Source organism: Trachemys scripta, chromosome 18 (assembly GCF_013100865.1).
Source record: "Trachemys scripta elegans isolate TJP31775 chromosome 18, CAS_Tse_1.0, whole genome shotgun sequence".
Classification (NCBI taxonomy): domain Eukaryota; kingdom Metazoa; phylum Chordata; order Testudines; family Emydidae; genus Trachemys; species Trachemys scripta.
Genome location: NC_048315.1, coordinates 5,359,613 through 5,381,798, shown reverse-complemented (window position 1 = coordinate 5,381,798; position 22,186 = coordinate 5,359,613). Strand labels below are relative to the sequence as shown.

General features: G+C 46.6%; 1 protein-coding gene across 6 annotated transcripts in view; it reads right to left on the bottom strand.

Moving 5' to 3' along the window:
- Positions 1 to 22,186, bottom strand: part of LOC117867399 — an 80,467-nt gene that overhangs the window by 27,139 nt on the left and 31,142 nt on the right. For all 6 annotated transcript variants that reach the window (XR_004643393.1, XR_004643392.1, XR_004643391.1 and 3 more), the window contains 4 exons: positions 19,542 to 19,716; positions 9,531 to 9,632; positions 8,127 to 8,288; positions 5,633 to 5,726 (listed from right to left, as the gene is read on the bottom strand). Coding sequence is in view for 2 of the 6 variants with exons in the window: in XM_034752391.1 (XP_034608282.1) it covers positions 5,633 to 5,726; positions 8,127 to 8,288; positions 9,531 to 9,632; positions 19,542 to 19,716 (533 nt within the window). In the remaining 4 variants the exon portion in view is untranslated. The remainder of the gene's footprint in view (positions 1 to 5,632; positions 5,727 to 8,126; positions 8,289 to 9,530; positions 9,633 to 19,541; positions 19,717 to 22,186) is intronic.

Sequence of the window (22,186 nt, the reverse complement as noted above, 5' to 3'; positions counted from 1 at the left end):
GGGTGGAGCCGCAAATGCCTTCTGGGTAAAAAAAAAAGGGGCCAGGGTGCTTTTGGGTAACTGTCGTCATCCGTCCATCACTCCCGCCCTCCCTCCCTCCCTGAAAGCGCCGGCGGGAAATCATTTCGCGCACTTTTCCAGTCATTGACAGCGCGGACGCCACAGCACTGTGAGCATGGAGCCCGCTGCAACCATCGCTGCAGTTGTGGCCGCTCTCAACGCCTCGCAGCTTATCATACAGGTTGCCCTGAGGCAGATGCAGAAAAGTCAGGCGAGGAGGCTACGTCAACGCGGTGATGGCCTGAAGTCTGAGAGTAGCACAGACCTCTCAGAAAGCAGGGGACCCAGCGCCGAGGACATCACGGTGGCAATGGGTCATGTTGATGCTGTGAAACGGCGATTCTGGGCACGGGAAACAAGCACTGAGTGGTGGGACCGCATAGTGCTGCAGGTCTGGGATGAATCACAGTGGCTGCGAAACTTCCGCATGCGGAAGGGAACTTTCCTTGAACTTTGTGAGTTGCTGTCCCCTGCCCTGAAGCGCAATGACACCCGGTTGCGAGCTGCACTGAGTGTACAGAAGCGAGTGGCCATAGCCCTCTGGAAGCTTGCAACGCCAGACAGCTACCGGTCAGTCGCGAACCAGTTCGGGGTGGGCAAATCTACCGTGGGGGTTGTTGTGATGCAAGTAGCCAAGGCAATCGTTGATGTACTGCTGCCAAAGGTAGTGACCCTGGGAAACGTGGAGGCGATCATAGATGGCTTCGCAGCGATGGGATTCCCAAACTGCGGTGGGGCCATAGATGGAACTCACATCCCTATTCTGGCACCGGACCACCAAGCCACCCAGTACATTAACCGAAAGGGCTATTTTTCCATGGTGCTGCAAGCACTGGTGGACCACAGGGGACGTTTTACCAACATCTACGTGGGATGGCCGGGCAAGGTTCATGACGCTCGTGTTTTCAGGAACTCTGGTCTGTTTAGACGGCTGCAACAAGGTATTTACTTCCCGGACCACAAAATAACTGTTGGGGATGTGGAGATGCCTATAGTGATCCTCGGGGACCCAGCCTACCCGCTAATGCCCTGGCTCATGAAGCCCTATACAGGTGCCCTGGACACTGAAAAAGAACTCTTCAACTACCGGCTGAGCAAGTGCAGAATGGTGGTGGAGTGTGCTTTTGGACGTCTCAAGGGGAGATGGAGAAGCTTGCTGACTCGCTGTGATCTCAGCGAAACCAATATCCCCATTGTTATAGCAGCTTGCTGTGTGCTCCACAATCTCTGTGAGAGCAAGGGGGAGACCTTTATGGCGGGGTGGGAGGTTGAGGAAATTAGCCTGGCTGCTGATTACTCACAGCCAGACAGCCGGGCGATTAGAAGAGACCAGCGGGAAGCGCTGTGCATCCGGGAGGCTTTGAAAGCAAAGTTCCTGAGTGAGCAGGGTAACCTGTGACTTTCTAATTTTGTGTACAGAGAAGCCTTCACCCCACTTCCAACACACGTTTCAAAATAAAAATAGTTCTACTTTGTTAAAGCACACCGTTTTCTTTAATACTGTTTTCGCGGGAATTTTTTAAAACTGGGACGCAGACTGTGGTGCGGAGCGGGTGTAGTGTAGTCGCGCGAATGCAGCTTCTAAACTCAAGGACTGACAGGCTCCGCTGCGGTGGGATGGTTCTTTCAACGGAGCCTGTCACCCCTCCTGATACGGACTGTGTGTATGGGGGGTCTATGTGAGTTTGTGGCAGGGGGGGGACGGTTACAGATCCCCTGCTGTGTGGCTCTGTGATCCTGCCTAAGGACCGCCGCTTAAGATCTCTAACTGCCCTCCCCTGACACAAAGTCACAGAGCAACCCACCCCCCACCACATAACATGAAAAGAACCTCCCAGACTAACCAGGGTAAGTAGTCACTGCATCACTGCACTATGTATGTGCCCTGCTGCTGTGCCTGCCCCCGACTATGTACCCTGCCAAAGGTGACTGTCCTGTCCAATTACCAACCCCCTTTCCCCCCCCCCTCCAAAAGAACATGATGGAAACAGTAGTTAACAGAAACATATTTTTTATTATCAACTACACATGGGACTGGGAAGTGAAACTTGGACGGGGGCTTGTGTCAGGCGGGAAGGAAAGAACTTGTCAAACTTTGGGGAATGAGAGCCTTCTGCTGCTCGAGCTCTCTGCAGGGGTGGAGTGAGAGTTAGCAGGGACTCTGCCGCCTCTCCTTCTGTGCACTTTGGGTGAAGGGAGTATGGGACTTGGTGGCGGGGGAGGGCGGTTAGAGATGGACTGCAGCGGGGCTCTGTCCTCCTGCCTCCGTTCCTGCAGAACATCCACAAGGCGCCGGAGCGTGTCCGTTTGCTCCCTCAGTAGTCCAAGCAGGGTTTGAGTCGCCTGCTGGTCTTCCTGACGCCACCTCTCCTCCCGATCCATGTTGGCTTGGTGCATTTGGGACAAGTTCTCCCGCCACTGGGTCTGCTGTGCTGCCTGTGCTCTGGAGCAGGCTATAAGCTCGGAGAACATGTCCTCCCGTGTCCTCTTCTTCTTATGCCTAATCCTCCCTAGCCTCTGGGAGTGTGATGACAGGCTAGGTTGTGAGACAGTCGCAGATGGGGCTGTGGGAATGGGAAAAAGGGAGTGAATTCCTCAGAAAGATAAATGTAGTTGTGAACAAAAAACATAGTCTTTCTCTGTGAACAGGACCATGCACAGCACCTATCACATGCGCACTCAGCACAAGGTCGAATTCTCGGCCTTCGCATTCAGTGTCTGGGGTTTTGCAGAGCACTTTTGAGAACCCTGTCAGGACAACGGAATTGCTCTTGCACGCAGACATGGTAAGCCGTAGATTCGTGGCAGCTTAAAACTTTAATATTAGCAATGGCCTCATTTCACATTGAAATCAATGTCGGTCCCTGCTGCCAGCAATCCGGCAAGCAGGAAGTCTGCTCCTGTCCCACACCCTCGCGGCTGTCCCCGGGAACGATCCCTTTCGGCTGACCCTCTCCCGCCTCCACCGCGTGGCTGCAAACCAGCGGTTACAGTTCTGTAAAGGAACGGTAAAGCAGTCCCAACACTAACATTCCCCTACCTCATTCAAAGCAGGTCATCATGAGCGACATCACCCTCATGAGGATCTCTGAGAGCGACAGACAGAGAATGCTCCGGGAAAGCCTTCAAAGACCAGGGCCGTATGCCGCCATGCTGTGCCAAGCAATGATTCCGGAGTACTTGCTAGTCTCGTGGCGCGGCAACGTGTCCTACTACGGAGGACCCAATAAGGCCGCTCTCCCCAAGAACCTAATGCAGCGGATTTCAAATTACCTGCAGGAGAGCTTCCTTGAGATGTCCCAGGAGGATTTCTGCTCCATCCCCGGACATATAGACCGCATCTTACTGTAGCTGCAGTAGCAGGGACTAAACAGTAGAGCGGCTTGGGCAGGACAATCATGCAAAACCGGACATTGCTAGATTTTTTTCAAATAGTTGCACTGCCCATGACTGAACCGTTAAGTTAATCAAACTAATCATGAGAAACCCATTTTTTAAATTGTTAATAATCATGTTCTGTTACAAATAAATGTTTAGATGTTTACAACACTTACTGGATGATCCTTCACCAGATTCTGTGTCCGGGGTAACGGCTGGGGAGGGTTGGTAGGGGATCTCTGTAAGGGTGATGAAGAGATTCTGGCTGTCGGGGAAATCAGCGTTGTGAGCGCTGTCGACTGCCTCGTCCTCCTCATCTCCTTCCTCATCTTCCCCGTCCGCGAACATCTCCGAGGATCCGGCCGTGGACACTATCCCATCCTCGGAGTCCACAGTCAGTGGTGGGGTAGTGGTGGCGGCCGCACCGAGGATGGAATGCAGTGCCTCGTAGAAACGGGATGTCTGGGGATGGGATCCGGAGCGTCCGTTTGCCTCTTTGGTCTTCTGGTAGCCTTGCCTCAGCTCCTTGATTTTCACGCGGCACTGCGTTACATCCCGGCTGTATCCTCTCTCTGCCATGTCTTTAGAGATCTTCTCATACATCTTTGCATTCCGTCTTTTGGATCGCAGCTCGGAAAGCACGGACTCATCGCCCCACACAGCGATGAGATCCAAGACTTCCCGATCAGTCCATGCTGGGGCCCTCTTTCTATTCTGAGATTGCACTGCCATCAGTGCTGGAGAGCTCTGCATCGTTGCCAGTGCTGCTGAGCTCGCCACGATGTCCAGACAGGAAATGAGATTCAAACTGGCCAGACAGGAAAAGGAATTCAAATTCAAATTTTCCCGGGGCTTTTCCTGTGTGGCAGTTCAGAACATCCGAGCTCTTACTGCTGTCCAGAGCGTCAACAGAGTGGTGCACTGTGGGATAGCTCCTGGAGCTATTAGCGTCGATTTCCATCCACACCTAGCCTAATTCGACATGGCCATGTCGAATTTAGCGCTACTCCCCTCGTCGGGGAGGAGTACAGAAGTCGAATTAAAGAGACCTCTATGTCGAACTAAATACCTTCGCGGTGTGGACGGGTGCAGGGTTAATTCGATGTAACGGCGCTAACTTCGACATAAACGCCTAGTGTAGACCAGGCCTATGACTCTGAGATCTGGCATTTAAACTAGGCAAAAAATCCCCTCCCCCCATTTTTAACATAACACATAAAACCATCTTCAGGAACTTCTTGATACATTCAGAACCCTCTGCTCCCTTTCCCCCAAAATACTGAAAACTGGGGAGGCAGCTCCAATATTGTTTTGTGTTAACTGAATTATGATAACAGACTGTCAAGACACTGATTCAGATTCTTGGGTGGCTTTCTTCACTATTTTATTGAAATGGTCTATTTCTTAGTGTATTATATTATTTTTATGTTACTAATTTTATAATTTACAGAACCTTTCTCCGATATATTTTTTTCTTGTAACTATCTAAAAAGCACATATACAACACGGCCAACTCTCTAGTGACTAATTTTTTTTGTCAGTTATCTCTTTCATTTGGCCAGTTTATTTGCAGATTTATGATCCGCTGACTTTCACAGTTTGAAAATTAATACTAAATCAATACTTTGTATACATTTATTATGGTTTTACTGTAAATTATTTTGCAATACATTGTTTGGCAGAGGTTGTGCAAAACTGTATTGTATATAAATGAAAACATTAACCAAGCTGAAGGCATAAAATCAGTTAAACACCCTAATACCGCAGCTTTAGAGTGAGAAAGTGTGTAGCATTTTTATGTAGCATATGGGAAAACTGCAGCATGGGAGTGTGAACATTAATTCTGCAGCTGTACTAAATCTACTGTGTCAGCCTCTGTCTACAAGCAAACCAGATTTACAGAAGTAAATTTTTACTGCAGCACTGAATGATGAAAATGGATAACTTGGTAAAGTTAAAAAGAGAGAGACTTATTTTAAAAGGAATAGACAAGGATTAGATGTATCTGTAGAATAATCATAGGCAAATAATTCTATATGTAGAAAATTATTTGAACTATTTAATGTTCTTCCCAAATTTTTAACTTTACGCAATTGTTGCAATCATATTTCAGCACAATGTCAATTATGCAACAATAATTATATCAGGATCCAAACATAAAAATATTTCTGTTGAACATAATTTCAGTGTTTACCTTTTTCTTCTCATTTGTCTGTTTCTCTGTCTATGTCTTTCCTGGGATGTATCATAAACAGTTAACTGGATACTTGAATGACCCCAGGCCAAGTCTGTAGATATAATTGATTTGTTTATTGTTGTTATATTTTCCAGTACATTTAAAAAATAGCACACTTGTATACCCACACAGGAAGAAATATACTCAGAAGGTCAAATGCTGTTAAACTGTTATATCACTTAGGCAAATTTAATGTAACAGCACATTGAAAAATCAATTAAGAAAATTAAACAACCCCCCACTCTAAAGTGTTGAACTGGCTCCCCTTGTGCTGGCCCCCTTGAAGGCTGCACAGAAATCACTCTGCAGGTCCTCTTTGTCAAGAACCACAAAGAGGCGTTATTAGGTATGACCTGGGGTCCGTGGTCTGGACAACAAGTATATTATCATCTAGACCCTGACCTGGCAATGGCCTTTATGTCAGCTCCAGTGCAGACTATCCCTGATCTTAGTTCAGGCTGTATGATTGGGGCTAGCCTTGGCCAAAACACAGAAAATGTAAATGCTGCTTTGGCACCGTATATATATCTGGCTGTTTTGGAGATCCATTATAGTTGTTTCAATACACCAGCCAGAATATGACTCACTGATTTTTAAATTCAATACAAAATAAAAATGAAAATAATTATTTTGGTGCTTTGCCTATATCTTTCCCCTTTTCTTATTCTGTTGCTCTTTCCTTTTTTCTATTGGTTTATCCTTTTAGTCTACATTTCTTGTGGCTATTCTGTTCCCTGACATTGTACAACTTCCTGGTTCCAGAATCTTCTGTTGTTCTGCCTGTCCCCAAATCCCAGTGTCATCTGTTGTCGGTCCTCAACCTAGTTGCCACACTTGACACCTCCATTTGCTCTGTCCTCACCTCCAGCAACCCACCATCAAAGCTGCAACTGAAATTAATTTTTAATTTAATATTTTACAAGCTGTGGTATGGTTTACTCAGTACAGAGGCCAAAGGCAGGAATTACAAAACAGTAGTTGTTACTTATGTCTTTTACTGTGTCCAGAAGTGCCCGTTTTTAATCCAGGCTTTGCTACTTCCTTGATGTGCAGTCTTGACTGAGCCTCTTAGGCCAAAATGAAAAAATCTGAGTGCTTATATCCATATTTATACACCGTAAAAGACCTGATTTTCCAGAGGCGTTCATGTCCCAAATCAAGTTAACAGGTGATACGAGGCACTTGGCACCCCTCAAAGGTAGACCTCTTATTTAGCTACCTGTATGTGGGTTTAGTTCAAGCAACCAAGACTTACAATTTTAACTTTAACATCTATGTCTCATATGCCACATCTGTAAAATGAGAATATTAATATTGTTATGCTGGAGGCATAAAGCTGAGAAAGTAGCAAGCAGAACAAAGAGACAGAAAGAGAGTGTGGTCCTGAGGAAAAGCCAAGAGAGAGAGCTTTTGGGGCAGACACTGGTGGAAAGGCAGGCTTGAAACTGTGAGCAAGGAAACTGTCCCCTCTTGTTTGATACTACTGCAAATGACCTTTTGAGACATGGACAGAGAAAAAGGACTTCGTATAATTCTTTGTAAATAAACAGGATAAAATATCTTATGAGAGGTAACAACAACATTTACTTACCTATCTCATACAGGGTTGTGCAAATTAAATAGTTAATATATATTTAGTGCTTTGAAGAATGTAAGTTCTATTATTAATACTATTCAAAGATTTACAGCTGTGCATAGACTGTATTTTATGTTGGAGCTGCTCTGCCTTTCAAATTCCAATATTACAAAAAATTAAACTAGGAGGTTCTAAGGGTCCAACCCTTTGATGTACCAAGAACCCTGAACTTCCACTCAAATCAACAATAGTAAAGGATGCTTAGCACCATACACAATTCAAGCCCCTAAAAAGGAACATTATTTGAAGGTTACATTGGCCATTGAGTCAAAAACCTGGATATGAAAGAGCATTGTACTCATACTTTAAAAAAGAATTTATTTGACTGAGAAAACATTTGCCACTCTTCCTGTTTTGCTACAGAATGTGGTCAAGGTCAGTGTAGACTATAACTTAAATTCATGGTTATAGCAAAATAAGAATTCCACATGTTGCCTCAAAAAAAAACCCCCCAGAGTCTGACTCTCTGTCCACTGCCTAGCATCTGTGTAATCATTTACATCTGTGTAAAGTGAGTGAAGGATAACTAGTGAGTATAAAATGCTTCCAAGTCAGAAATGTCCACTTAGACTGGTGGTAGCATTTTATACTTACTTTGCATAGGTGTGAATGGCTACACAAGATGCAAGACAGTTAAGTATCAGACCCACCATCTTCTCAGTGTTCCATTACTTAATAGTCACTACAAAAAATAACTAAAGGAACTCTTATTGAAAAGTTGACAAGATTTTAGACTGCTGCTAACATTTGATACATTATTCAAGAGTGTATTTTTCTCATCTATAGAACTGTGACCGCTTTAATTTTTCAAATTACCTTTTGAGACATGCTTCAAAGTATAATCCATAATGTTATAAGGAAGTTTCCCAGGATGCAGTGGAACAAGTGTAGAAAACTCTTTAGGTGTCCAGATAGCTTTAATATTTGTAGTTTCTTGCTGAAATACATCCACCATTTGCCATCCAAGAGTCAGTGAGTCTACAAAACATACATACACAAACACACACAAGGGCTTAATACTCATAACTATTCAAATCATGTACAGTGCATTGGTCAGGTATATTAAAATTGCTTCTAAGTTTCATCTTTATAGCATCTTTTAAGAAGTGTTACATATAGAAGCCAAGATGGATTCTAATATACTACTCAGTGTAAGGGTTTTACTTCACAAATAGTCCTATTGACTTCAGTTGGCCTACATATGGAGTAATAGATTAGTTGATGTGAGTAAGGGTGGCAGAATCTGGCCCTATCGATATTAAGATAATAGGCACCTTCGATAGATGACTCCAAGTAACAAGCTGAAATGAATTCAGTGGCCTTATCCTGGTTTCTATTTATTTGTACACATAGGAAAACCACTACACAATTTTGTATAATTCAGTATGGAGAAATATGTTGAATAACTGTCTACACGTGCATGTCTCGCAAAATACTATTAGTGTTCAATCCTGCAAGATTCTGAGCCCTTCCGGCAAGCTGCTGGAGACCCTAACTCTCACTGAAGTCACTGGAAATGGAGGATGATCAGAAACATGGCACCTGGTGCTCTGCACCTTGCAGAATGGAGCCCTAATCCTTCACTTTCCACAATAAATTTCTTATAAGATCCTTGGGAAACTTTCTAACCTATCTGTAGCAGCAGTATAATACTTACCTCAAAAATGTTAGAAAACACAGACTTGCTGCTGTTCCCATTAGAGTCAGTGGAAGTTTTGCCACTGACTTCAATGGGAGCAGGAGTCAGCATATTATAGATACAAGTTATACATTTTAGTAGAGTTCTGGATTGCACCACCAGGATCCCAGGAACAATACAAAACATTTGATATCGCCCCTCCATCTAGGGCTTCTCCATTTATAAAACTGAAAAATAGAGAGTTAAACGCGGAAATTAAGTAAAGGACTTTCCTTAACTAAGCCAATATCCTTGTTTTTACACAACTTAGGCCAAAAAAGCCTTGATCTTGTAAACTTACACGAGTAAAATTTTACATAAATAAACCCATTGCCTCCAATAGGACCACTCACTTGAGAAAAATTACTCAAGATACATTAGTCATTAGTGTTTGCAGAAATAACATTAGAAAATGGGCTGCACTGCTGAATATGCAGTAAATTCCTTGCGGAACTTGTTGCTCAATACATTTTACATGCATCACTTATTATGTCTGTCTTTAATATACAGTTTTGATAAAATATGAAGGAAAAATTACATACCTTTGCCTTTAGACTTGTAAACTACTTGTAATACAATATAGGGTTTAGCTTCTGCCATATTTATAAACTCAGATGGATCCAGAGAATCAAAGGCAAATGTTTCTTAACATAAACAAAGTTAAACATTATTAAACAAATCCGTTATTTATTTCACTGATCATTATACTAAAGTAGTCAAGAAAATTCAAGCTTGAGCTTCCCACTAATACCACTGAAACCCTTTCTGACAATCTCTGACAATCTGACAATCCCTTCACTCTGTTTCCACATAAGCCCCTTTCTAGATGTAAAAAACGACAAAGAGTCCTGTGGCACCTTATAGACTAACAGATGTATTGGAGCATAAGCGTGACTTAATTGTGAGCAGGACTGGGCCTTTAGCATCCTACTAAATACTCTTTACTCTCTCCTTTCTGCTGTCAATGGAAGCTTTTCCACTGATTTCAATGGGAACACCATCCTGCCCTGTGTGTGCTGGTAAGTTTCTTCTAACCCTGCTCTCCTCAGTTATACATAATAGGCACACCCATTAATGGAAACCATAAGCAGCAGTACACTTCAGTTCCTCACAAAGAAAAAAAGATATTTTAATATTGTGTCTTGCTGTACAACAGAGCTAATCTCTAATGATTTGTAGTATACTTGCAATAAATAGCTTATGAGTTTTATTTAAACCACTCCATTTTGTTTAGGGAATTAGTCAATTTCAGCATCCATTGATTGGCTTGTACAGTGTATTACAAAACAAAAGAGATTGTTAAGTTAATTTAACATCGACTTAACAAGTGATATTTAAATTCTGAGCAATATTAGGGGTGAATTTATTTACCCAGCGTAGTTCAACTAATGCCTGGTTTTCAGTGAGGTCTTGTTTCTCCTTTGCCCCAAATTTCAATCCAAAGTCAGGTAGTGAGGGGCAGGTTCACTCCCAGTTTAACAAATCGAAACAAAGAATTGGAAAATTCCACAATTCCAAAATTATAGTTCCATATGGTAACCAAAAAATATTTTAGAAGGCCCCCAACCACTCTCATTTAAAAACAAAGTATAATTGACCTACACCATTCTTAGTTTTTAACATCTAAAGATTTTAGAACTGGGACATTAGAGCCAGATCCTGCAAGATCCTGCCCACACTCAATTCTCACTGACATCAATGGCAGTTGAGGACCTCAGCAACTCATACAATCAGGCCCCAGGTACCATTTATAATTCAGTGCCATTTTAAGACGGAAACGGAATAATAGCTACAAGAGACATTACATTTTTAATAAAGGATTCTCCCTTTTCTTGGTATAACTTGTGCAACTGGACTATTTTATTTGGCCACCAGGCTCACAGAGGAATGTTGCTGGTTACATTATCTAAGCTTTATGACAACTGTAATGAAAAGATACTCAGTAACCTTTCACTCCAGCAACCAAAGGGCAAGTTGACTCTGTCTTTCCACTGAAGCATATACCAACAGCTGGGGGAGATTACAGCTTTAACTAGATGATTACATGAAAAGAAACCTTCATCTAGAGGATTTTTTTAAGACTATAAAGGTTCTTAGAATCACAAAGTTCAATAATTTTGTCTCTTATCTAAGCTGACAAAATTCTCATATCAAATATCATTTTCCTTTACATGAAGAACTTGGTCTTGTAACGAGTAGAGGTTTCATTCTTTTGGACAGGAACTCTCCTTTCCTCAATGCCTCCACACATGCTCATTAATTCCCTTTTAAAAAGGACATTTTAATTTAGTTGCCCATTTATAAGACAGCCATTTAGCAAGAATTGGTAGGGGAACAGTACCCCCTTTGAAAGGGGATGGATGGAACCTGGACACAGGCTAGGATGGATAGAATCAAAAGGACCAGAAACTACAGAATCCAAGGCCACTGAGCATCTGGTGCCTAGGCTGTGAAGAGGAGTAGATTTGGGGGAAGTGTATTTCTTTCTCCAACATGAGCCCATCACGTAGAGAAGACCCAGGTTTGTGCACAAAGTGGATTGACAGGGTTAGGAGCAAACACTCTCTCTCTTTCAGCAGTACACTCTGGCAGAACAGGAAGAGGTTGGGCCACTACCACAGATCTGATTTCAGCAATGGTGCTGAGGCACTTCTCCCCCCTGCAGATGGCAATAGCACATTGCAGGCAGCACTGAAGCTAGAAGAAAGATAAGAGAATGTAGGTGGACCAACAGGGCCCACTCACTTGGCACTCCCATATTTATCTAAGGTCCTTATATGGCTCCCATTATCCTAGTACTGAAGAGCTTCACATTCTTTATTATTAAAAAAATTATTTTACAGATGGGGAAATGAAGGACAGAGAGGCTAGTGATTTGACCAAAATAACATAGGATTGCTGTTGTAGAGCAGGAATGGAACCTGGGTTTCCCCATGGCTCAAGCCAGTACTCTAACCACTGGACCATCCTTCCTTCCAGGGGCAAACCCTGAGGCTGAGGAGGCTAATAGAAAGGGAAGAATTTTGACTAAAGGAAGGGAGAAGACACAGGAAAGTACCACATAGGAAAGAAAAAAAAATATTAACAGGAAAAATTGATAGGGGCCTTACAGGAGGGAAAATACAAAACTGAAAAGATAAAAAATTAGAACAGAAGGAAAGGCCTTGAAGATAGAGGAGGGGTGAAAGGATAAAAGCCTTAAAGAGCAAATATTAGCAAGAAAAATCAGGAGAGAAGAGAAGAAAAATCAGTAAGGAGGAAAAGAAATGATGAAGAAAAGAAATGAGAGATAATCAGCCAAATAGATCTCTGGCATAACTCCACTAGCTTCAAAAAAATTTTTCTTTAATTTACAGAAAGCATATAGCCAAATTATAATGCCCAATAATGTATAAATAAAAATATTTGTCTATGGATATAAGGAAACAGGTGATATGCCCACCATATATGAAGAAGGGGCCTTCAAAGCCCATTTGTGGATGGGAGGCAAACGTGGCAGCTCAGGAGTGGGGATGATACACAGTGGGAGAGAAAAAAGACGGTTACTCACCGTTGTAACTGTTGTTCTTCGAGATGTGTTGCTCATATCCATTCCATTAGGTGTGTGCGCGCCGCGTGCACGATCGTCGGAAGATTTTACCCTAGCAACACCGGCGGGTCGGCTGTGGAGCCCCCTAGAGTGGTGCCTTCATGGCGCTGAATATATACCCCAGCCGACCCGGCGCCCCCTCAGTTCCTTCTTGCCGGCTACTCCGACAGTGGGGACGGGGGGCGGGTTTGGAATGGATATGAGCAACACATCTCGAAGAACAACAGTTACAACGGTGAGTAACCGTCTTTTCTTCTTCGAGTGCTTGCTCATATCCATTCCATTAGGTGACTCCCAAGCCCAACTTAGGTGGTGGGGTCGGAGTGAGACATTGCTGTGTGCAAAACCGCTGACCCGAATGCAGCATCGTCCCTGGACTGCTGCACTAGTGCATAGTGGGCTGTAAACGTATGGACTGATGACCAAACCGCCGCTCTACAAATGTCCTGTATCGGAACATGTGCCAGGAAAGCAGTCGAGGAGGCTTGGGCCCTCGTGGAGTGAGCGGTGAGGTGCGGTGCTGAGACACCTGCCCGGTCATAGCAAGTCCGGATGCAAGACGTAATCCAGGAGGATAGGCGTTGTGAGGAGACCGGTGAGCCTTTCATTCGGTCGGCCACTGCAACGAAGAGTTGCGTCGTCTTTCTAAAGTGCTTTGTGCGGTCAACATAGAAGGCCAGGGCCCTTCGTACATCCAGGGAATGCAAACGTTGATCCTGGCGAGTGGCATGTGGTTTGGGATAAAAGACCGGGAGAAATATGTCCTGGTTGATATGAAATGGAGAAACCACCTTAGGGAGAAAGGCAGGATGTGGGCGAAGCTGCACTTTATCCTTATGGAAAACTGTATAAGGGGGCTCGGATGTAAGCGCCCTGAGTTCAGAAACTCGCCTTGCTGAGGTGATGGCTACGAGGAAGGCTGTCTTCCAGGATAGGTACAAAAGTGAGCAGGTGGCTAGTGGTTCGAATGGAGGACCTGTGAGTTTGGAGAGAACCAGATTGAGATCCCACGTCGGGACGGGATGACGCTGTTGCGGGTACGTCCGGTCTAAGCCCTTGAGGAATCTAACAACCATCGGGTTAGAGAATACCGAGGACGCGAGTTCCCCTGGGTGAAAGGCCGATATAGCGGCCAGGTGAACTCTAATTGAAGATATCGCCAACCCTTGTTGTTTTAGGGAGAGGAGATATTCCAATATGAGAGGAATGGGTGCCTGCAACGGGGACGTGGCTCGTTGTTCGCACCAACAGGAGAACCGTTTCCACTTGGCCAGGTACGTGGTCCGTGTTGAGGGTTTCCTACTGCTCAGCAGGATCTGTTGGACAGAGTGTGAGCATTGCCGCTCTGCCTGGGTGAACCATGGAGCAGCCACGCCGTGAGGTGGAGTGATTGCAGGTCGGGGTGACGCAGCCGACCGTGGTCCTGAGATATGAGATCCGGACATAATGGAAGCGGGATCGGTGTCTGAACCGAGAGTTCCAACAGTGTGGTGTACCAATGTTGTCTCGGCCACGCTGGAGCGACCAGAATTATCTGTGCCTGGTCTCTGCGCAATTTGAGCAGTACCTTGTGGACCAGAGAAAACGGAGGGAAGGCATAAAACAGGTGGTCTTTCCAGGGAAGGAGAAACGCATCCGAGAGGGAGCCCGGAGCTCGACCTTGTAGGGAGCAGAACATGTGGCACTTCCTGTTGTCTCGGGATGCAAACAGGTCTATCTGGGGAAACCCCCACTTCTGGAAGACGGAATGTATGATGTCCGGACGGATAGACCACTCGTGCGTTTGGAAGGACCTGCTGAGTCGGTCCGCTAGAGTGTTCTGGACTCCAGGGAGGAACGATGCCGTGAGATGGATCGAGTGGGCGATGCAGAAGTCCCACAGGCGAATGGCCTCTTGGCATAGAATTGACGAACGTGCTCCTCCTTGTTTGTTGATGTAAAACATGGCCGTGGTGTTGTCGATGAGAACCAACACACAGCGGCCACGTAGGAGATTGAGGAATGCCTGGCACGCCAGGCGTACCGCCATCAGTTCCCGAACATTGATGTGCAGGGCTAACTGGGATGCAGTCCACAGGCCCTGGGTATGGTGTTCGTTGAGATGGGCGCCCCAACCCAGAGATGACGCGTCTGTGACCAGGTGCAGAGAGGGTTGTGGGGCGTGAAATGGCATCCCCTCGCAGACCACATTGTGATCTAGCCACCAGGTGAGGGAGGCCAGGATCGAGTTCGGGACCGTGACCACCAAGTTCAGGCTGTCCCGATGTGGACGGTATATTGATGACACCCAGGTTTGAAGCGGGCGAAGCCGAAGTCTGGCATGCCTGGTTACGTACGTGCAGGAAGCCATGTGACCCAGCAGGGTAAGGCACGACCTCACCGTGGTAGTTGGGAAGGCCTTGAGCCCTTGAATGAGGTTCGTGATGGTGCCAAAGCGGTTGTCTGGCAGGATGGCTTGTGCACGTCTGGAGTCTAGAACTGCGCCGATGAATTCTATTCTCTGGGTAGGTTCTAGAGTGGATTTGTCCTTGTTGAGTAGGATGCCCAACTCGTTGAATGTGTGCACTATTCTGTGGACGTGAGCTTGAACTTGCTCCTTGGTGCGACCGCGCACCAGCCAGTCGTCTAGGTACGGGAACACCTGTACCCCTTGCCGACGAAGGTACGCTGCCACGACAGCCATACATTTCGTGAACACTCTTGGGGCCGAGGATAGGCCGAAGGGAAGGACAGCAAATTGGTAGTGCACCGTGTTTACCACGAATCGCAGGAAGCGTCTGTGAGGCGGGTAAATTGCAACGTGAAAGTATGCGTCTTTCATGTCGAGGGCGGCGAACCAGTCTCCAGGATCGAGGGAAGGGATAATGGCCCCCAAAGAGACCATGCGGAACTTCAACTTTACTACGAATTTGTTGAGTCCGCGCAAGTCCAAGATGGGCCGTAGACCTCCTTTGGACTTGGGGATCAGGAAGTAACGGGAATAAAATCCCCTGCCCCTTAACTCTATCGGAACCTCCTCTATGGCCCCCATGGCCAGGAGCGTAGAAACTTCCTGTATAAGAAGTTGCTCGTGAGAAGGGTCCCTGAAGAGGGACGGGGAAGGGGGGGAGGAGGGGGGGATTGAAGAAAACTGGATAGCGTATCCCCTCTCCACCGTGCGGAGGACCCAACGGTCCGAAGTTATAAGGGACCAAGCACGGTGGAAGTGGGAGAGGCGATCCCGAAAGGAGGGAGCTGGATCCTGGGGGATGACTGGGGCGCCGTCCTCGACCGCACCTTCAAAAGTTCTGTCTAGGACCTGAAGGTGGTCTTGGTGGCCCTTGGTTCTGACCGGGTTGAGGGCCAGCCCATCTTCTCCTACCACCTCGCCCTCGCCTTCTGGCAGGGTCCTGTCTCTGGCGAGGTGGAGGGGGGTAAAAACGTTGAGGCTGGGGCCTAAATGGTCTGCGATGGGGACCCGCAACATGCATCCCCAAGGAGCGCATGATTGTCCTGGAGTCTTTGAGGCTCTGCAATCGAGAGTCCGTCTTCTCTGAGAACAGCCCCTGTCCTTCAAAGGGCAAATCCTGTAGGGTCTGCTGTAATTCAGGGGGCAAACCCGAGACTTGGAGCCAGGAGGTCCTGCGCATAGCGATACCTGTGGCCAGGGTCCTTGCGGCCGAGTCCGCTATATCCAGGGAGGCCTGTAAGGAGGTCCGAGCCACCTTCTTACCCTCCTCGACCATGGCTCCAAACTCTTCCCTGGACTCTTGGGGAATCAACTCCTTAAACTTCCCCATAGAGTTCCAGGAGTTGAAATTGTAGCGGCTCAGTAGCGCCTGTTGATTCGCCGCTCTAAGTTGTAGCCCTCCGGCTGAGTAAACCTTACGGCCGAACAGATCAAGCCGCTTAGCCTCTTTTGATTTTGGCGCTGCAGCCTGCTGGCCGTGGCGCTCTCGTGCATTCACTGATTCCACCACTAGTGAACACGGTTGGGGGTGTGTGTACAAGTACCCATAGTCCTTAGATGGGACAAAGTATTTCCTTTCCACCCCTCTCGCTGTGGGTGGAATGGAGGCAGGAGTCTGCCATATCGTATTCGCGTTCGTTTGGATCGTGCGGATCAAGGGTAACGCCACCCTCGATGGGGCATCCGATCCAAGGATATTCACGATCGGGTCGTGCACCTCCACTATCTCCTCCGTCTGCAGGTCCATGTTACGGGCCATCCTGCGGAGGAGATCCTGGTGAGCCCGAAGATCTATCGGAGGGGGACCCGTGCATGAAGTGCCCGCCACTGCCTCATCCGGAGAGGAGGAGGAGGACGCCTCCGGCGGTAGTGGATCCAAGGGGGGGGCCCGGTCCCCCTGGTCTTGGGTCGGAGCGTCACCTGTACTTGGGTCCACGGTGTCGGGTGGTGTGGACACAGAAGCCTCTACGCCTCCAGGCGGAGGCCGAGAGATGGTGGATTCTGGGGCCCTTCTGGCCGAGTGACCCGAGCGAGAGGTCGATGGTAGTGAAGCCCCTTGCTCCTGGTGGTACGCCCACGGGGTCCAAAACGACCAGTGAGATGGTCCATGAGGGTGGTCCTCTGCCCTCTCCTGCCAATGGCCCAAGTCTCGTTCCTCGGCCTGTCCCTGAGGGGGGTATGCCGATCTCGACAGGTCCTCCGATGAGCGAGATGCCGATCTTGACGGCCATGGCGGTGCCGCGCAAGATGAAACGATCCCCGTGGTCTGCGGTGCCGCACGGTGCCGGTCCGGAGATGATCTATCTCTGTGCGGTGCCGGCGATCGGTGCCGGGACCGCGACCGGTGCCGATGACCTCGTCGGTGCCGGGAGTCGGATCTGGACCTCGACGAGGACCTAGAGTATGCCCGGTGCCGGGATCGGCCCCTCGGCGTCGAGCGTCGAGCGTGGCGGTGCCGAGAACTACGTCTCGACGTTGACCGGTGCCGACGATCATATCGGTGCCGAGACGTAGAGCGGTGCCGCGAAGAAGATCTTGACCGCGAGTACGACCGGCGCCGAGGCGATATTCGGTGCCAGGACTGCGAGCGGCGTGAGGACCTGCTTCGGGACCTGGATCGGCGCCGAGGTTCCAGCCCTTGTGATGGAGGGCGCATCAAGGCAGGTTTCCCTCTTGACTGTACCGGGCGAGTCAGCGGTGCAGTCGGTGCCGGTGGTTGAGGCGGTGCCGGCTCCGTGAGAGCTATCAAGTCTCTCGCCGCCTCGAAGGTCTCCGGAGTCGACGGGAGACACTGTATCACCGCCGGCCTCGGTGGAGACGCTATTTGTACCGGACTCGACGGCCTCGGCGCCGGAGTCGACGGTGCTGGAGGCGCCTGTTTCCGTTGCTCCACCGGCGGACGCGGCTCTACCCCCGGCACTGGGGGAGCCGGCGCCTTCGGCACGGACGTCCCCGTCTTATGGGCTTTTTTATGCCCTGGGGATAATGACCGGCGCCGCGGCACTTGCTGTGTTTGCGGTGCCGACGAGGTCCGGTGCCGGGGAGGCTTGTCTGACGCCACTCGCGTGGTCGTCATAGCCGGTGCCGCCGGGGCACTGCGCACCGAAGTGCTAGGCGTCGGAGTCTGGCCCGTGGAAGGAGTGTCCGGGCTAAGTGCCGCCTCCATTAGGAGTTGCCTGAGCCGAAAGTCCCGCTCCTTTTTGGTTCTTGGTTTGAAGGCCTTACAGATCTTGCATTTGTCTGTTTGGTGGGACTCTCCCAGGCACTTCAAACAGGAGTCGTGCGGGTCGCTCGTTGGCATAGGCTTAGCGCAGGAGGCGCACTGCTTGAAGCCGGGAGCGTTGGGCATGAGCCCGGGCCCGCGGCCGGGGAAGAAAGGGGGAGACGACCCCCTTAACCCCTTAAACTATAATAACAACTATAACAAGTTTAAACTATTGAACTATAAACACTATAACTACAACTATAACTATAACTCTGAATGACTAAGTACGCTAGGGAGAGTGGAGATCAGCTATGCCGCGCTCCACAGTTCCAACGACCGTCAGGGGCGGTAAGAAGGAACTGAGGGGGCGCCGGGTCGGCTGGGGTATATATTCAGCGCCATGAAGGCGCCACTCTAGGGGGCTCCACAGCCGACCCGCCGGTGTTGCTAGGGTAAAATCTTCCGACGATCGTGCACGCGGCGCGCACACACCTAATGGAATGGATATGAGCAAGCACTCGAAGAAGAATGACCTGTTTTGCTTAGAATAAAATGTTGGGGCTGCAGTTTTAATGTTTCTATTTGTCTTTTGAATATGCTTGATGGGAAACAAATGGATGTGTTTGAGATTCCATAGTGCTGGTGGAGCTAAGGCACACTTTGACTTAATCCACTCTGACCCTAGTATAAGGCAAGTGAGTGGCAACTCTGGTTGAGAAGAAGATTCTGTCTGACCAGGGGGCAGCCGGGCTCCTGGCAGGGAGCTGTGCAAGGAGCTAAGTGCCCGGGCTCTCAGCCCTTCACACTGCCCCTCCTCTTAAGTCAGTGGAAGTGCTGCTGGTGAGAATGCGCATCACCGACAGAAGGAGGGTAGTGTGGACACGAACCGCTGCAGTAATTACTGCAGTGGCTGTAAGCTGACCATCACCTAACATAGGTTGATTAAAGTTTGTAGTGTAGACATGCTCATAGATAATACAAAGAGTTTTGGAGGACCCCAAGTTAACCCTCATCCACCACTGGATGAGACATTTCAAACAAGACTTCTTAATTTTATGTTGAAAACGCTGAAGGGAAGTAAGGACCAAAATGATAACATCATACAAAGGGAACCTATGATGGCTCACCATGAATCAATTGAAAGCTTATCTTTAAAAAAAAAAAGAAGATCTACTAAATATATTTGAACTTAAAATATTTATGCTAGGATCAAAAAGAGTTGCAAAATATTAAAAATCCTTTTTTTTTTTTTGAAGTACAACACCAAAATAGAATGCATACCAACAGATGATAGACTAAAAGATTCATACCATTGAACTGAACAGTAAATTCAGTGGTTTCACTTTTATTTGCTGTTTTCCCTTTGGTTTTCTGTACAAGAGAGGGTTTAAAAGAGCTAGTCTTGGAACACAGTTTTTCAAGGCCATAAAATACTGAAACCGTTAACTCCACAGCAAGAGGGTCAAACTCTTTCAACCAAGTTTCCTTCAAAAAAAAGAAAAAGAAAGAAAGTAAGAAATATTAAATGAATGAAACAAAAAAAAATTACTTTGATCATTGTCACTGTGAGAAACCACTGCAGGGCCCAAAACTCCATTCTGGGATGTACCTACAGGTTGAACCTCTCTAGTCTGGCACTCTCTGGACCGGCAACATCTGTGGTCTGGCATGAACTTAGTTAGTGTCAATGTCAATACAGTAAAGGTAGAATTGTTGCAGAAATTGGAAAAGGGCACATCGGTGCGTGCCTTGTGTGAGTTTTACAATATAGGGTCAGCTACAGTGTATGATTTGAAGAAGCAAAAGAATCAAATCCTTAATTTTTTTGCCAAAAGTGACAGTAAAAAAAGAATGAGTGTTCGTAAGACATTGACGGAGGGGAAAAGCAGCAATTTAGATAGTGCGCTTATACATTGGTTAAAGCTTCACAGGAACGATAGTGTTAGCATTTCAGGCGAGATGATGATGGCACAAGCAAAAATATTCCACAGAGAACTTAACCTGTAGCATGAGTGTGACTATTCGCAAGGATGCTTCAGAAATTTAAAAACAGGCCCGGCATTAGTCTACATTGTGTGTGCGATGAAAAAAGAAGTGCAGATATGGAAGCTGCCGCTAACTACGTTGATGAATTTGCACAGTTAGCTGCAAATGAGAAGTTATCCCCAGAGCAGGTATAGAACGCCGATGAAACTGCTCTCTATTGGCATTGTACGCCTAAAAAAAATGTTGGCTACTGATGCAGAGGAGCCACCATCTGGTACGAAGGAGTTGAAGGACAGGGTAACTGTCCTTGGTTGTAGCAGCGCAGCAGGTACACACAAATGCAAGCTCATGGTTATTGGGAAGAGTGTGAACCCAAGGGCATTCAAAGGGGTGAAAATATTCCCAGCGATATACCGTAGCAACAAAAAGGGATGGATAACGACTAATCTATGTCTCGAGTGGTTTGAGAAATATTTTGTACCGGAGGCAAGAGCCCATTGCACCTCAGTAGGTCTGGATCTGAAGTGCAAAATTGTGCTGATTCTCGACAATTGCTCTGCCCATCCTAAAGCAATGACGAGAACGGTTTCACCGGATTTCAAGTGTCTGAAAACCAAAACATTGTTAGTGAGTTAATGGAGTATGCCAGTGGTATGTCCCACCCTGTAGTGCTTGAGCTGGCCAAGAATTTGGGAGAGGAAAATTTACTAGACTGGATGGAAGTCGACAAAGATGCACCAATTGCTAATCAAATGACGGATGAAGAAATTGTGCAAATGATACAGCAGGAAAAAACCAAAGATAACGAAGAAGCCAGTGATGGTGATGAAGATGATGATGAGGATATCGTAGAAAAAATTTCTATCGATAAATGCATTCAGTTGGCAACAAATGTAATAGAAGGACTGGAGCAAAGACATTTCATTTCTGAGCAAGAGATCACATCTCTCTACATGATACAAGAAAAACTAATTAAAGAAAAATCAAAATAAATAAGACAAGCCAAGCTGGAAGGTAGCGAAGAAGAGCGGTGAGCAGCACTCTACAATCAAAAATCCCATTGCCTCCACTTCATCTACCCTGGATATACCTACAGCAGAGACCCCAGATATAACTCAAATGTAATTTGAGTTAGCGGTGTCACATCCTTTTGGAAGCGGAATTCAGGCATCATTTTAGGTGAGTAAATTATAGATTTACCTGTATTATGATTTATTTCTTTTTCATATTATTTTGTTTTTTATGCTTTAGCTACTTATTTCCTTATGCCAATACAGTAAAATTGTGTAACAACACTAATACTTTGTTATGAAGAGAGCCAGTAAACCTTGGCTAGGCGGCGTTGCAAGCATTGTTCTGTTTATTCGCCTCAGTGAGATAAAAATAAAAAGAGACCCGCTCGCTACAATACTGTATAATTATTTTCAGAAAATGGTTCGGCAAATTCTCTGGCTCGGCACCGGTCAGGTCCCAAAGGTGCCAGACTAGAGAGGTTCAACCTGTATAATTATTTTCAGAAAAATGACTCACTTTTCCAATTCATATGCAACCCACACTCCTGCTGATTTTGTGGGAACTTGGGATGTGCACAGAATTAAGTGTTTATTAAAGAAGGGAAGCATTTTCTCAGGACGTATGAAGGATTTGACCAATGATAACTCCCATTAACATTGTTAGGGGCCAAAGTCTACTTACAGTTAAACTTCTGCAGTCCTCCTTCAGTCTGATCATTCAAATCAGTAAATATATAAACTTAGATCACTAGCCGGTATGAACTTGCACATTTTTATTGACTTTGAAAGAGAATTAACAGCCAGAGGATCTGGCCATAAATATTTGTTATGTGGTTTGGCATTTCAGATCCATGGAAATCAGAGAAGATGCGATCTTAAAATGCAAACAAGGAATAATACCCACTCTATGGGGTTATGCAATCATTGCTTAATTCAGTATTATATTTACTCAATTT